This window comes from Castor canadensis, chromosome 10 (assembly GCF_047511655.1).
Source record: "Castor canadensis chromosome 10, mCasCan1.hap1v2, whole genome shotgun sequence".
NCBI classification, from domain to species: domain Eukaryota; kingdom Metazoa; phylum Chordata; class Mammalia; order Rodentia; family Castoridae; genus Castor; species Castor canadensis.
The window spans coordinates 58,843,413-58,859,753 of NC_133395.1; the positions used below are offsets into that span (position 1 = coordinate 58,843,413).

A 16,341-nucleotide genomic window follows, 5' to 3' on the forward strand; every position below is an offset into this window, starting at 1 on the left:
TATGCTTTCTGTGTAGCTGGGATAACAGTAGTATACTACCATGCCTACCTTTTATTGGTTCAAATGGGGTTTTAAGAACTTTTTGCCCAGGCTGGTTCAAACTGAGATGTCCACTCCCAAATAGCTAGCATTACAGGTGTGCCTGGCTTAAAAAAAAAAGGACTAATGTGTAAGTTGAATAACCAGGTTTACACCTACAATCTCAGTACTTGGAAGGCTAAGGCAGGAGAACCATGAGTTCTAGGCCAGCCTGAGCTACATAGCGAGACCCTCTCTCAAAACAGATGAGTATAAATTAGATGAATAAAAGGAACAATCAACTGTAATGTCATCATTGAAATTAAGTATTTGAAAGAAGAACTTATGATCTCAGTATCCTCTGTATAAATTGGCCATTGTTTATTTAATTCACTGATTTCAATAACAAACAGACATGTGGGTGGCATCCCTACTGTCCTCATTGATGGGGCCCTGGTGTCTGTCTGTACCTTTAAGAAGCTCTGCACCAGATTAAGATTCCTCACACAGGTTAAGTACCTCACACCTGTAATCCTAGCTACTTGTGAGTCAGAGATTAGGAGGATTGCTTCAAAGTCAGGTCAGGCAAGTAGTTTGCAAGACCCTTTCTTGAAAAAAATCCCAACCCAAAATAGAACTAGTAGAGTGGCTCATGTGGTAGAGCTCCTGTCTAGCAAGCATGAGACCCTGAGTTCAAACCCCAGTACCACCAAAAAAAAAAAAAAAAACCTTGAGAAAAAAAATCATGTGAACACTAGTGTGTACCATTGCTGTATACCAGTTTTTGGAAAAACATTATATATTATTGCCTTTTAGAATAGCTACCTTTTGCTATTTTAAGATTTTTCTCTTAAATTAAGCACATTTTATTGTTTAGAAGATGCATCCTATCAGACTACCTTTTCAATTCTGCTTAGCAGTATTTCTTCCTTAATTAAAATTAATAGAGTATCTTTATCACAACCTCCTTGTGGGTTCTCACTCCTTTGTGATAGTGGACAGCCCCAGGTTGTAGCAGAAAGAGCACCATGCTTGGAGTTAGAACAAGGTGGTGCTGGCTCAGTTCTGCCCCTATCAGCTGTGTGACCTTGGGCAAGGCACCTTAAAGTGACTAGTTTTATAGTCTGTTTTTGAGAATGGTAGTATTTGTTTCTTATCCCAAACTTGATGGGGGATCCACTGACATCATTTATATAGAACATGTTGGTTATAATGCCACATGCACTGTTAGGTAATCATTGTTTTGCTTTTCAACTTGGCAGTCAGCAGAACCCAAAAGAGGGTTGAGGAAGTTACTATTGGATGGTAAATGAATTACTAGATTTATTATTAATGTGTTCTTACAGTCAGTCAGTCACTATACAGTTAATCATTATAGTAACTGAATTCAGTAGGCTAAGAATTAGTTAAGTGCAGACATTAGATGTCTGCAAGGTAATAATAGATAGATGGGAGGAGTTTGGGGGAGGGGGTTAGGGCTTGCTCTTTGGTTCTGAAATAAAAACATGACCTTTCTGATATATGCTTAGGGAGGCTTCTACCCCACTTGTTTGCAACTGCTCTTAATTTGGTTACTAGCCATAAGTAAGGAATAACTGTTACCAGATTTACAGAGGGTTCTCTTACATTATCTCTTAGCTCCTTGGCTTTGTTGAGAACTGACACTTTAGGCAGCCATGATTCATGGTGGACTTCTGGGACTTGTACAGTTGGGAAATTCCTAAACACATACAAAATAAAAACACTTGTTAATAATGACCCTAATAAATTAGAAACTATTTTAAACAGACAACAGTTACAATGGATAGTATATATACAAAGGTGTTTCTTTTGTGTTTCCTGATAATGGGCAGATTTATCACTTCACAAAGAACTACAGAACATGTGAACGTGAAGCTAGAAGCAAAGTTTACTGAGTGTCTTTAACATACATGATACTTAACCCCCACAATAGGCCTTAAAGTGAGGCATTTCATTTATCTTAGTAAAAATGTATGTTCTATCTTAATTGGTTGCATCAGCTGCTGTGGTGATGATAGTGATGAAGAAAATACCTAGCCTCGGGTTATACAGGCACTTTTGTAGGAAGGACACGTGTGGCTCTGACCTGAGTCTGCTTTTTTTTTTCCTTTGTGCCAAGCTGCCTCCCAGCTAGTAACATAATCTGGTTAGGAGAAGTGACCTGGCATTTACAGAGTGTGCTCTAGAAGTAGGTTGTGGCCATTTTAAGTAATTAATTGTCATTTTATCATATGTAGGTTTACCTTTTCCTGCTCCGGTGTACCTGAGCAATATGATGCCTCCCCTTAGGGGCTCGCTAAGGCAGTGGCAAATAAATAGCAAATGTTTATCACACAAAGAATTACAGATCTAAGATAAAATAGAACTGCCTCCTGCACCACACTGAATGCATGCACATGAATCAAGGTGGCAGATTGTTTTGAGGCCTGGATGAAAGTCAGGCCAGTGGTGAAATGAGAGTAGACATTGCTGAGCTATGTCTCAGCAATGTTCATTGCTTGAACATTGTTGTAGAGAGCTTCAGCAATAGCCCCTGAATGCACTCTCCAAATAAAACCCAAAGACTTCAGCGAAGAAACCACCTGTGTGAGAAGTTATAACTTTGAGTCATTTTCCTTTTGTGTCCAGGAAAAACCCTGTTGAAGGTGATGTTTGCATAATTCAAAGGAGAAGCCACAGTGAGAATGTCAGCCCTCAACTGGAAGCCCTTTGTCTATGGAGGGCTGGCCTCCATCATGGCGGAATGTGGTAAGTAGCCCAGGGTCCTGAGGTCTCCTTGCCTGTTGTGTGTGTCTGTGTTTAAAACCTAAGGTTGCCATTTGATGTTTGATGTGCATGTTACTCTAGTGCAGAATATGAGCTTTTGAAACATTTACCTCAGAATTCAAAAATGCCTTCTTTTGGTGTTTTAAAGACAGAATAGTCGTGTTGGCTACTTATTAGCAGCTTAGGGTTCAGAGTTCATTGAGGAGACAGTTGAGCTGTTGACCAAACAGAAGTTTTATGAATCCTGTTTGGATTGCATCTGTCTCTGTTTTCCTTGTCTTTTCCCCCACTTTGTCATTGCTAACCCCCGTGGCTGTCAGCAGTTTGGGAAGCGCCAAGGTCTTCCCTGAGCCACTTTAGATTGATTATACTTTTTCAGTCACTTCTTAATTTTGTACATCAGCTGTGTCCTATTACTGACTCCTTCATCAGTGGTACTCCACATCTGACCCCGGTGTCCCTGTGTTGTTCTCGGGAATCATTCATTCAGCATGTGCTGACTGAGCAGCGTCTGAGCCCTCTTACTGGGCTGGACAGTTCATTGACTCAGTTGCCTTGTAAGGCATAATAAGCACCCATCCACCCACCAGCTTAGGTGCTCTGTGCTGCTGGGCTTTCAGTGAATGAAGATTCATTCAATGAGTGAGTTAACATTGATCCAGTGAGTCAAAGGTACTGTCTGAGGATGGACTGTATATATTTGGGTCAGCTGTTAGGTACTACATTAGTCATGTTTACCTGCATTATCAGATTTAATTTTAGACTATAAAACATCCTTTCCTAAATGAGAAACTTTTTAGAAAATGAATTTTATATGGACATTTATTTTTATTCAGTTTCTTCTCAAGGTGAAGACAACTCTTTGTAAATGTCCTAGAGAAATATAGTAGCTCTCTGTTTGCCCTTTTTAAGTGAAAAGGGTGGATCGTTCCACTACTGACATTAAAAAAAAAAAAAAAACTTTTTAGAAATCTCTTTTCAGTCATGTTGAGCCCAGTTTTAGGCTTCACATACATAAAGGATGATAACTTTAGGTTTTAAATAAATTCCTTATTTGCATAAATAATTCTGTTTATTTTCTGTGGCAAGATCCTTGGATCTTTTGTAGAATAAAATGATGTATAAGTAAAAATATAAAGAAAGAAAAATACACTTATGCATTTTTTGTTTCTGTTAGTCTTTTGGTTCCTTAACTTTTTTTGGTGGTACTAGGGTTTGAACTCAGGGCCTCACACTTGCTCATCAGGTACTCTACCACTTGAGCCATGCCCCCAGCCATAGTGCGTTAGTTTTTTAAATAGAAAAAAGCTACACAGTGCCTGCCATTTCTTAATGTTTCTTACTTCATGTTATAGTTTGAATGCTTCCTTAGTAATATGTCACTATATGTATTTAGTGAAGTGTCTTTTTATTCAGTGTAGTATTCCTTTATGGGTTTTTACAATTTAATTGTCTTTTATTTATGATTTTAAGGCACATTTCCAATTGATTTAACCAAGACACGGCTCCAGATTCAAGGCCAGACAAATGATGCCAACTTTAGAGAAATTAGGTACCGAGGAATGCTGCATGCTTTGGTGAGGATAGGCAGAGAAGAAGGGCTGAAGGCCCTGTATTCAGGGTGAGTAAGCCTTTGTGTGTTTTTATGTCACTGTTGACTCTTTGACATTTGTAAACTTGAGACTAGGACTTCTTAGAGAAACAGTAAAGACTTGAGGTGGATTTGGGAAGGGCAATTTGCATAGTAGGTTTTTCCACTTTTAATTTCAGCTGGTTTTTTTTTTTTTTTTTTTTTTTTTTTTTGATGGGACTAGGGTTTGAACTTAAGGCTTCACACTTGCAAAGCAGGTGCTCTATCTCTTGAGCCACATCTCTAGTCCATTTTGCTTTGGTTATTTTGGAGACGGGGTTCTTGAGGACTCCTGATCTCAGCATCCCAAGTAGCTAGGATTATAGGTGTGAGCCACTGCTGTCCAGCTCAGCTATGTTCTACATATATATGTTAGGTAGCAAATATTTTGGTGAAATTATGTTCAAATGCAGACAAAAAAGCAAAACTTTTTTAAAGCACTAGTTTTTTACTTTGAAAGAACAGTATTTTCCTTCATTACTCTGAATTATTGAGATTTTGCCATAATGAAAATGACGTAGCATGGGAAGAATTGCACTGAGCTGCTTTTTCACCCATTCAGTATTTAATCCACAGCATTCTGTAGGTTCTGGTTGGAAGCGTGACAGACAAGGCCCTGCCCTCTGCAGGAAGCAGATTCACTTGGCTAGTTAAGTGAAGGGTCTTGAATGAAGGGAGTGTTAAGGGAACAAATGAAGGTTAGATAGTCTCTGGAAGCTGCAAGTGAACTTGTAACTAGCCCTAGGATCAAGGGCAAGAGTAGTAGTACAAGAGCCCACGAGGGCTGGAGCCTTGGGGGAGAGGACAGCAGTTGTCAAAGGATACCTTGGTAGCTCTCAGGGAGGGGAAGAAATCCTCTGCTTTTTTCTCCTTCATTCCTCCCCCACTGGCTGAACCCTTGGGGAGTCAGCTGGAAGGAGCCTGAGTGATGTGGTCTGTGACAGCCTCTCGGGGCACAGTGAACATGACCTCACAGGACAAGAGAGCATCATACTTTCCTTAATGAACTATCATTAGTGGGGGCTACAGATGTCATTAGTGGAATCTGTAGAGAGAAGGCCTCAGTCCCAGCCTGTGGAGTAAGAAAGGGTGGGGAGAGCTGTTTAATTTAGGAGGCACTTTTGCAGACTTTGAAGGATCAAGAAGAGTCGGCCAGGTGAAGTTAGAGGGAAGTCATATTATCGAGAGCCAGGAGTTTGTGCAGGCGAGCATGGAACAGTCTAGGAACTGCAAGCAACTGAACATGCATATGGTGTGGGGGTTGGTGAGTAGAGAAATGGGGCCAGTCTCATGCCATGCCAAACCCAGGTCCCAACTGGGAGCCCACAGCCGCTCCATGCACCCACAATCCCAGGATTTTGTTTTTCAGTTGAATTAATATGTTAGTTTAGTTTTTTGCAGTACTGGAGTTTGAACTCAGGGCCTCTTGCTTGCTAGGCAGGTGCTCTACCACTTGACTCACACCCCTAGCCCTTATTTCATTTTTGAAACAGGGTCTCATTATGTTCCCCACATTGGCCTTGAACTCCTGGGCTCAAGCACTCCCCTGCCTCAGACTCCCAAAGTAGCTGGGATAACGGGCATATGTCATTGTGCCTGGCTGAGCTAGTATTTAAAAATGAAAAATTGCACATAAATGTCTAGGACTCCTTTTTGTGGTTGGTGTTTATAACCTGTGATTCTATCTTCTCAAGAAAAGTCAGCATCAGGCCTGCCTCCATTCTCTATGATAGTAGTCACTGGAGTTAAGGATGCTTTCTGTGGTTTATAGACGCTCTGATGCATGGTGCATGTGCAGTTGGACTGAGCCTGCTCCACTCACTCACGTATCTGCCTGCTACCTGAAAACATTTGAGTTTCACACACCTATGGCAGACAGAAGCCACAGAAGGGTTTTAAGTAGGACTGATCAGGTTTCCATTGCAAAAGTCACTTGGCTGCCATGGGGAGGAAGGGTTAAAGGATGGGAATCCTAGAGCAGGGCTGTCACAAGTAGAGAGGAGGAGCTGAGCTGAGGGTTTGGTCTTGGAATAGAGAAAGAGAAAGCAAGCTGGAACTCTAGTCTGTGGGATCAAGAGCATTATGTCACCTCATCTTTGAGGCCCCCCAAATATGAGACAGGGTGGGGAGTAATGGGGAATAAGGCTAATGGCTTAGTTTCTGGTTTTGGCCAATGTGTAGCTGGAGGTTCATTCCCTGGTGTAGGAAACACAAGAGTTGAGCTGGTTGTTTGGAGGAGGAAGGTAATTAGTTCAGGGTGGAACATTTTGTAGGAAGGAGGATGTCTAAATTAAGGGTCTGAGAAACAGCTGGAAATGTGTTTCTTTTTTTATTTTTGATTTTTGTCGACACTGGGGTTTGAAGTCAGGTCCTCACACTTGCTAGGCAGACGCTCTTATCACTTGAGCCACTCTGCCAGCCCTGGAAATGTGTTTTTGAATGACTGTTAGAAACATGGACTTAGGAGTCATCTGTCTTTATTTACATGGTCTTGAAGCCATGAGCGTGGATGAGTTCACCCAAGGAGTGTGTAGTAAAGGAAGAAGGTAGGGTAGAATTCTGGGGACCCCACAGGACACAGGTTGGATGCTGTAGAGAAAAGGAGAGAAGTGGGAGAGGGGGATGCTGTATTAGGTGAGGGAGGAGAGTGTTGTTGTAGGACTGAGGGTGACTAGGAGCAAATATGACCAAGAAGTTATGGGAGATAGGGCTTGAAAAGCATCATTTAACTTAGCTGCAAGGTTGCCAATTGCTTACCTGGAGTGGGGTTTTGAGGGAGTGGGGAGAGTCCAGATTGCAATTCAAGAAGGAAGTAGAAGTGCAGAAGGAGAGCAGGGAATGGACAGTGGAGGAGCATCCAAGATGGAGGAAAGTTGGCTTGTTTTCCTGCTTCTGTCTTGAGCTTGTTTCAATATTGTGGGAAAGCTTCTAGGGAGAGGAAATTACTCAGTTAGGAGCCACAGGGGTTAGATGAGTTGTTGGTTATTGCAGCATGCCTGGCTCTGTTTCCCAGGTGCTTTGTACCAAGAATGGAAAGTCCTTGCATTTTAATGCAAATTGGGAATGAACTTCCAGTTCACTTATCTCTTCATTTGAAGATAATTATGTATGAGGGGCCACGCTTCCACATGATGAACTGATAACTGACACAAATTTTATCAAACCCTCTTGTATTTTTATTGGATTTTGAATGTTAAAGAGATCCATTTAAGTATAGTTTCAGCCAAATTCAGTGGCTCATGACTGTGATCCCAGCTCCTTGGGAAGTGCAGATCAGAAGGATTGCAGATTGAGGCTAGCCTGGGCAAAAAGTTAGGACCTCCCCCCATCTCAATAAACAAGCCAGGTGTGGTGGTGCACTTCTGTAATCCTAGCTGCATAGGAGGTATAAGTAGGAGGATCACAGTCCAGGCTAGCCTCAGCAAAAAAAAAAAAAAGAGAGACGCTATCCAAAAATAACTAAAGCAAAAAGGGCTGGAGGTATGGCTCAGGTAGCACTTGTCTATCAAGTACAAGGCCATGAGTTCACATGCCAAAAAGTAGAAACTAAAAAATTAAAAAGTGTAGTTTGGAAGGTGACTCATCTCTTTGAATTCAACTGGAGCTACGTAGTGAGACTCTGTATCAAAAAAAGAAAGAAAAAGATTATGACAAAACAGGACACTTGAATCATTGAATTTCCACATTATGATTGAATGCTATGACATTTGTAAAAGAAAGAAAAAGAAACTGTAGAATGTGCCTCTAAGATGTAGCACAATTTTCCTTTTACCACATTGTGTCTCTCTCTGCATGGGGTCGTCTTGAGGATTCAAGTGACTTCTAGATGTTTTTTTCCCCTGCTTTTTTATTTGACAGGATTGCCCCTGCAATGCTACGCCAGGCTTCCTATGGTACCATCAAGATTGGCACTTACCAGAGCTTGAAGCGATTGTTCGTGGAGCGTGCAGAAGGTGAGTGGGAGTTGCCTGTCCACTTGGGGACAGCAGGTGGGTGGTTGGTCTTGTGTTATAGGTCTGTGACTTCACTGAGAAGGCCAGGGAGAAGTTAGTGCAAAGTCTAAACTCTTTGTGCCTATAGCAAGTCTGGTCTCAGCTGAATGAGTGGGGATGACACTCACAAGGAGCCATGCTGCAAACATTTTAGTTAGTTGTCTTCCTGTCCCAAGTGACTATGCTAGAGGGTATGTTGTTATCATTTAATCTGACTTAAATTTTATAAAATCATAGGAACTATCACCTGCTCTTCAGGAAGCCATTGAATCCCTTTCTCATGCTAAGTGTGCTGAGTTCTAATACTCTGTGTAATAATACTCGGGCTGCTTGGTTCTATGATTTTGTTTTAACCATACAATTTTGTTTTTTTTCCTCCCCCAATGGAATGGGGAGCTCTCTTTTATGTGAGAGTAGGGATCAAGAGTTTTAAAAAGGGCTGGCGGCCTGGCAGAGTGGCTCAAGTGGTAGAGCACATGACTATCAAGCATGAGACCCTGAGTTCAAGCCCTAATTCCATCAAAAGGATAAAATATAAAAGCCTTGAAAAAAGGGCTGGCAGGCTTCCTCAAGTGATAGAGCACCTGCCTAGCGAGTGTGAAGCCCTGAGTTCAAACCCCAGTACTGCCAAAAAAAAAAAAGCTTCAAAAGATGCTTTGGGAAGTACTTTGATATATGTCGTACTAGATACACATGATGTGCTTTAAAAACTTTCTGTGCTGAATAAATCTCCATGTTAATCAGAGGGATATATCTCTTCTCCTGACAGGTATGTCTCATCTTAATTATGATGATTTGAATATACACACACAATTGAATTGGTAGATGGTTACTCACTTTGCATGGTAATTTAAATTTATTTTTAGATATCAAGAAATTTTGGTAGGCAGAATTCTTTTAGTTAGCAGGATTCCTTTTAAAATTACTTGATTCATAAAAGCACAAATTTCTTTATCTTACGATGAATTAAGTTGTGTGTAAATAAGGAACAATTGAAGTTGCTTACAGAAAGAACTCTGTATCGTAAATCAAATAATTTGTCTTTGTTTACAGATGAAACCCTACTGATCAATGTTGTGTGTGGAATTCTCTCTGGAGTTATATCCTCTACCATTGCTAATCCAACTGATGTTTTAAAAGTAAGCCATGATAGCTACATCTTAGAGGCACAGTCCACATCTTTCTTACCCTGTTTCTTCCCTCCTTGCTTCCCTCCCTCCCGTGCTTCTTTCCACCTTTCCCTTCCTGCTTCCCCTCCCTTCCTTACTTCCTTTCTTCCCTTCCTTCCTCATTCCCTCCCTCCTTTCTTGACAGGGTCTCTCTATGTAGCCCAGGCTAGCCTCAGAGATTGGATCCTCCTTCTTCCACCTCCTAAGTCACAGGATTACAGGCATGAGCTACCATCCCCCGATCCTAGATTTCACATTTTCTTACTGGAAACAGCATTCACATAATGAAAATCTGTGAATATAACATATGCTGTGTGTATGGGAATCTGTTTATACATTGTGTCATGTAGAGTCTAACTTTTAAGTGTTCACTAAGTAGATTTCCCACAGGTACAGATGAGCTCAGTAGTAGAGCTCATTTTGGAGATAAGGATTTTGGTGACTGTGCAGAAAAAAAAATTAGATGTGGATGTGTTTGATTTCTTTTTTCATGGAAAATCTCCCTTATTTTTTTGTTTCATTAAAAGTAGCTGGTGCTAGTGGCTCACACCTGTAATCCTAGCTACTGGGAAGGCAGAAATCAGGACAATTGAAGTTTGAAGCCAGCCTGGGCAAATGGTTCACAAGACCCTATCTCAAAAATACCAAGACAAAAAAGGGCTGCTGGGGTGGCTCAAGTGGTAAGAGCACCTGCCTAGCAAATTCCAGGCCAAGTTCAAACTCTAGCAAATGTGAGGCCAAGTTCAATTTCCAGTACCACAAGAAAAAAAGGTAGATGGGCTACTAGGCATGGTGGCCCAGGAGCTCCTGCTACTTGGGAGGCAGAAACAAGAGGAACTCAGGTTTAAGGCCAGTTCTGGTAAAGTTAGCAATACCGTTACCTGAAAAACAATACAAAGCAGAAGGACTGTGGGCGTGGCTCAAATGGTAGAACACTTCTAACAAACGTGATGCCCTAGGTTCAATCCCCCATACTGGGGTGAGGGGTAGGAAGGGGAGAAGGAAGATAGGCTACAAGTTTTACCCAAATCTAGGCTGCTTGTTAATAAGTATTTCTGAAGGCATTTTCTGACCCACTATTTTAGTTTCAGGAAATACAAGTGAAATACTTACTTGCTGTAATTAGCTGTAACACATTAGATGAACTTATTGAGAATATTAGGTACACAGCCTCCTTAAGTCTTTTTTTGAATAAAGCAAAGGAATAACTAATAAAAGTTCTACGTGAGTTACTTTCTGAATCCCTTGGGGTATTCCCTCCTCCACCCCCATTATTTAGTGTTTTGTTCTTCTACGTTGTACGACGTCCTTAGCATCCCAAGTGAGTAGGAGGAGGGCCCTGCCCTCAGACAGCCTTCGGTGTAATAAGGGGTTCTGATGAGCATTGATGCTGTATGTGACATGTTGGGTGCATTGCAGTTACACATGTCCTATAGATAGGGCACCTTTGCTATAAGTTTATCATCTTCAGTTGGGGTAAAAGAGCTACAGAAAAATAACCAAACTCCTATCATATGTCAGGGCTTATGGGAAGGCAGATCCTGTATTTTGGGTTTTTTTCCCCCATGTTACTGTGGCAGCAACAGTTCTCTTTAGAAGTAAGAGGTCCTGTATTTTTCCCTGAATAAATATAAGGTACCAATTTTTAGTAAGAAATCCCTTTTTATTGTTAAGAAGGGAAAGAGCTACCTCAAACATTTCTGATGGGATCTTGGTCATGTGGCTGCCCTGGCATTTGAGAGGTTCCCTAGTAAGGTCAAGTGTAACGGTATCATGTGACCATCACATGGCCAGCTTGCCTGTGTGCCTTTTGCTTCAGTGAGTGAAAATAGTAGTGGCTTGTAATAATTGAACTCTGCTTCCCTGTGTGCACTGCAGCCAACTACACTGGATAGTGCTCATTAATTATGTTAAATCTTTAGAATTACCATCTCTTCCTGTCCTTCCTACTTAGTAACCTGTAGGGAAATAAACTGTTTTCTGTCTTTCCCAAAGGTCTTAAAAAGAAAAAAAAAAAGTTTTTTGAGACTTAATAAAATGCTGTAGATAAAGGGCAGGGGAGGATTGGGGCTTAAGCCAACCTGCGCAAAACGTTCATGAGATACCATCTCAACCAATAGCTGGGTGTCGTAATGCATGCTTCACATTCCGGCTGCGGGAAGCACAAATAGGATTGTAGCCCAGGTGTAAAGTGAGAGAGACCCTATCTCAAAGATAAACAATACGAAAAGGTCTATGGAGTGTCTCAAGTGGTAGAGCACCTCCCAATAAGCATGAGGCCCTGAGTTCAACCCTCAGTAACATGCGTGCGTGTGCATGCGCGAGCGCGCACACACACACACACGGCATATATAAGTCATGCACCTGTGGCTCATGCCTGTAATCCTAGCTACTCAGAAGGCAGAGATCAGAAGGATCAAAGTTCAAAGTCAGCCAGGCATATAGTTCATGAGACCCTATCTCGAAAAAACCCTTCACACACAAAACAAAAAGGGCTGGTGGATATAGCTTTAGAGTCCAGGGTTCCTAAGAACTAATCCTTAGAGGCTTTTAGTCTACTGAGAACATTTTAAAGTAGCATCACAGTTGTGTGTATGCTATACTTTTCTTCTAAGGGTTATTAAGCAATAGACTGAATGCCTGTCAGAGGTATGTGGTGTGGTGGTGGGGAAATGTGCCAGTTTCCTTCTCACGTTGGTCTTTAATCTTCAGATACGAATGCAAGCACAAAACAGCACTGTTCGAGGAGGAATGATAGGCAACTTCATTAACATTTACCAGCAGGAAGGGACAAGAGGATTATGGAAGGTAAGCTTGAAGAACAGCTCTAACTAACTTAGTTCTTACCCTTTTTTCCTGTGTAAAATTTACGTCATATTTCTGTCACTTTATTTTATCCAAGTGGCAAAATGGAGTAAGGGCAGAAGAGTGGCATTTTCTGCTTTTGAAGATCTTTTTCCTTTATTTTCCTATCTGTAAAATGGGAATGTAATGAATATGTTATGATTTTCAAGTCTAAGAGGTTTTGTTAAAGTTGAGCACCTTTCTGTTTGTTTGAACCTTTACTTATTTTTGTTGTTGTTTAAATCCTTACGGAAAATGTCTCTAGGTTCCACTTCCACTGGATGATTATCAGTGTGACTTAATGGCTATTAAATGAGATCTGTGTTATTAGGCAAGGCTGGCGTGGAATGCTATTTCCTAATTTCCTACTGACTTCATAGAATAGACCCTAAATGTCATCCAGTATGATCCCTCATGTGACAAGGAAACCAGAAGCTCTGTATGGTGATTTGTCCTAGCCAAGGCCTGGCCCAAGGTCATACAGTTGGTGTCAAAGTCATCGCTTTTGAGTTCTTGCTCTGGTTTTTCCTACTCTTTGTTTCTACCTACTAATCAGAACACATAAGAAATTGGTTGTAGTTTGTGGAGAGGAGCCTTTGCACATTTGTGTTCTATGGAGGAATATCTGAATTTTTTAATTTTAGCAGGGATTTATTTTAGTATAGACGGGTGGGGGCAGAAAGAGAGGGAAACCTTTCCTGCCCTCATGCGGAAGTGGGAGCAGAGACCCCATCTGAATCATTTTACTGATGTTTTGCCAGGGTGTGTCCCTCACCGCTCAGAGGGCTGCTGTTGTGGTCGGCGTGGAGCTGCCGGTCTATGACATCACCAAGAAGCATCTGGTGCTCTCAGGCCTGATGGGAGACACTGCCTACACTCACTTCCTGTATGTGTGTGGATTTTTTAAAAATTGAATACTTTAGGTATGCATAAACTTAGGCAATTTAGTATGAATTTATAGTTTATTATGAAAGTAACTATTTTATATTTGAAAAATTGCAGGATAGAAAGAGAAAGTAAAAGTATGCATAGGTAGCTGTTGACAGTGTGGTTATAACAGTATATTACATGTGCTTTATTGCACAAATACGATCACACTTTGTATTCTTATTTGCTTTTTAAAATTTAAGGATATATTCTGATATCTTCCTGCATTAGCTCTTACAAACTTCATTTATTTTTATAACTACAGATTACTACATTGCATGAACATGTCATTAGCAGGGTGGACGACTGGGGAGCAGATAATGAGAAGCCTATGAGAACTTGACATAAGCACAGTTGTGCTTAATGATCTACAGGCTGAGTTTGGCATGGCCCCAGCTGCAGAAGAGAGTGAAGGCAAAATGCAGCACAGCTGCTTTTCTTAAGTTGTTTATGTTTAGAGAAGTAGGAATGCAGGTTTCTCTTGTTATAGTGTCATGCCCCTCCTGGAGAACTGTTGCTCCACCTCCTTGTTTTTTACAAGGATTTTGATTGGCTGGCTGAGGCCTGCTTGTGAGGCTGCTGCAAGAATGACACTGCTGCTGCTGTGGCTGAGTTATGCTAGCGATTAAAGGGAACATGGGGCGATGCAAGTCAGAGGGCCAAGACTTTAAGAGAGGTTAAAGAAAACATGGGACAGAGTGAGTCTAAGGAAAGAGACTTTAAGAATAGAAAAGCAAGGTTTTAAAGAAAGACTTCAGAAGTAAGATTTTAAAGAATAAGAGAAAAGAAGCAATGAGGTTGTTGTGCGTCTCCATCCGAGCACCCAGCACACCTGGCCCCAACTTTCTGCAGCTCTGTCTTCTATCCTTTGTCCTTTCTGCATCTCCAGTTGCCCCCAGTTAGGTCAGGAGAACAAGAGTTTGTGGGAAAGCTCTCACGGGGCGACTTTGTCCAAACTGGGATCTGTTCTGATTGTTAGTGATAGGAGGAGTATATCTGGTATCTAGTGGTAGAGGCTCTGCATGGAGCTAAATGTTCTGGTGTGTTCAGGACAGCCTCCACAACAAAGAATAATTTGCCCAACATGTGAGGAATGCTGAGAGTGAAGAACACTGTCTGAGTTAGTGGATTCTGTTAAAAGTCTTGGACAAGTTAAATTTAACACAGTTCAATTGAGCAGAGAAAAGGTTCATGAACAGGGCAGCACTCGTGATGAAAAGTGGTTCAGAGAACTCCATCCCACAGTGTGTGCAGGCAATATTTATAGCCAGAAAAATAGAAAGGGCTTATAAGGTAAGTACACCCACACAACCATTCTGTTTTTTACTTGTTTTTTTTTGGCTGTACTAGGGTTTGAACTCAGGACCTCAGGTGTTCTTATCACTTGAGCTAATCCACTAGCCCTGTTTTTACTTTCAATGCTATTTAAGAAACTACAGATAGTCAACCTTTTAGTATAAAATAGCCTTTGTGTTAGATGGTTTTGCCTAAGTGACAGTTAATGTAACGGTCCTGAGCACATTTAAGGTAGGCTAGCCTGAACTATGATGTTCGGTAAGTCAGATGCATTAAACACATTTCCGTTAACGGTATTTTCAACTTAGGATAGATTTACTGGGCACAATCCCATCCTAAGGTCGGGAGCATCTGAACAGAAATAGTCTTTTTGACTGAAATTCTGCATTTGCCTTACCTGGATGTTTTTGCAACTTTCAGCTGAATGTTTGGCTGAGACTTGGCTGCTTGTTACAGAGCATATTTTCATGGTAGGTTGCAGGTTGTTTACACATTACTTTAGGCTATATTTAATTATAAATGGAGGCACTTTCAGCCTAATGTAATTCAGTTTAACAATTTGTAATATGTCCTATTTGTAAGACTGGAAGTCTAGTAGAATCTGCGGCCTCTGGGGGCATTACAGTGAGGAGATCTTTTTGTTTGAGCAATATGAACATGATAGGGCCACAGTTACTGTGATCCTACTTAAGGTGACTAGATGGAATACATCATGTTGGACTCATTCTTCGTGTTTCTTTTACTCTTTGACTTCTGGAACCCCAAAGGTGTCCTTGCTGTGGCTGGAATTTGTAAGCCAATATAATCAGTGTCGATGTTAAGGAAGTTTGTCTAGCTCCCCAGATACTGACCTTGTTCTTGGTACATTTCATGTTGCTCCCTGTGTTGCTTTAGCATAGTTCTGGGAGGAGGCTGTTTCTGCCCTTGATAGTAGTTGTAGTCGAGTGCTGGTTATCTTAATGCCTTTTTCCACTATTACCTTCTTCGTAGCTCAAGCTTCACCTGTGGTCTGGTGGGGGCCCTAGCCTCAAACCCTGTTGATGTTGTGAGAACCCGTATGATGAATCAGAGAGTCCTTCGAGATGGCGGGTGCTCTGGCTACACAGGTACCCTGGATTGCTTGTTACAGGTGAGATGAGTATCTGCTCAAGGTTGGGAATTTTACACACACACATAATGTGCACACACACATACATATATATTTATATTTAAGTAAATTATGACAGCTATTAAAGATGAATGATGCCCTAAAACCCTTAGATGTACATATGGCACACTTTTCGCCACAGTAGGGTTAACTTTTGTTTGTTTTGTTTTTGAGTCAGGATCTCACTATGTAGCTGGTTTTAAACTTGCCATTTCTCCTGCCTCATCCTCCCAAGTGCTTGGATTTCAGGCATGTACCACCACACCTGTCCAAGGTGAACTTTTATAGATATAAAATTTAGGTGAATGTTTAGAAGTGAAAGTTTATTTTGTGTTTAATTTCACTCTACTGTGGAGGATAATAAAATAGTAATATTTTCTGTGATCACAGAAATATGTATCCTTCTAAAATACATCATCTTCCTATTGAGTCAGACCAGATAAGTATCCCATATCTCGGAGTCTTGCTGTAGTTCTTAGCTCAGATAATTGGTCTACTGTTAATGAATGGATGAAAGTTTTTGACTGTCTT

General features: G+C 41.1%; 1 protein-coding gene and 1 non-coding gene across 5 annotated transcripts in view; both read left to right on the plus strand.

The window, feature by feature from the left end:
- Slc25a30 (solute carrier family 25 member 30) overlaps positions 1-16,341 on the plus strand; it is a 33,704-nt gene that overhangs the window by 14,167 nt on the left and 3,196 nt on the right. For 3 of the 4 annotated variants that reach the window (XR_012436223.1, XM_074043358.1, XM_020151860.2), the window contains 7 exons: positions 2,668-2,787; positions 4,279-4,426; positions 8,294-8,388; positions 9,481-9,566; positions 12,309-12,404; positions 13,202-13,326; positions 15,654-15,792. Coding sequence is in view for 3 of the 4 variants with exons in the window: in XM_074043358.1 (XP_073899459.1) it covers positions 2,724-2,787; positions 4,279-4,426; positions 8,294-8,388; positions 9,481-9,566; positions 12,309-12,404; positions 13,202-13,326; positions 15,654-15,792 (753 nt within the window). In the remaining variant the exon portion in view is untranslated. Of the gene's footprint in view, positions 1-2,667; positions 2,788-4,278; positions 4,427-8,293; positions 8,389-9,480; positions 9,567-12,308; positions 12,405-13,201; positions 13,327-15,653; positions 15,793-16,341 lie in introns of those variants that run through there. The other variant, XM_074043359.1, reaches the window with a different exon arrangement.
- On the plus strand, positions 3,621-3,750 carry LOC141413204 (small Cajal body-specific RNA 24). The gene has a single exon (XR_012438012.1).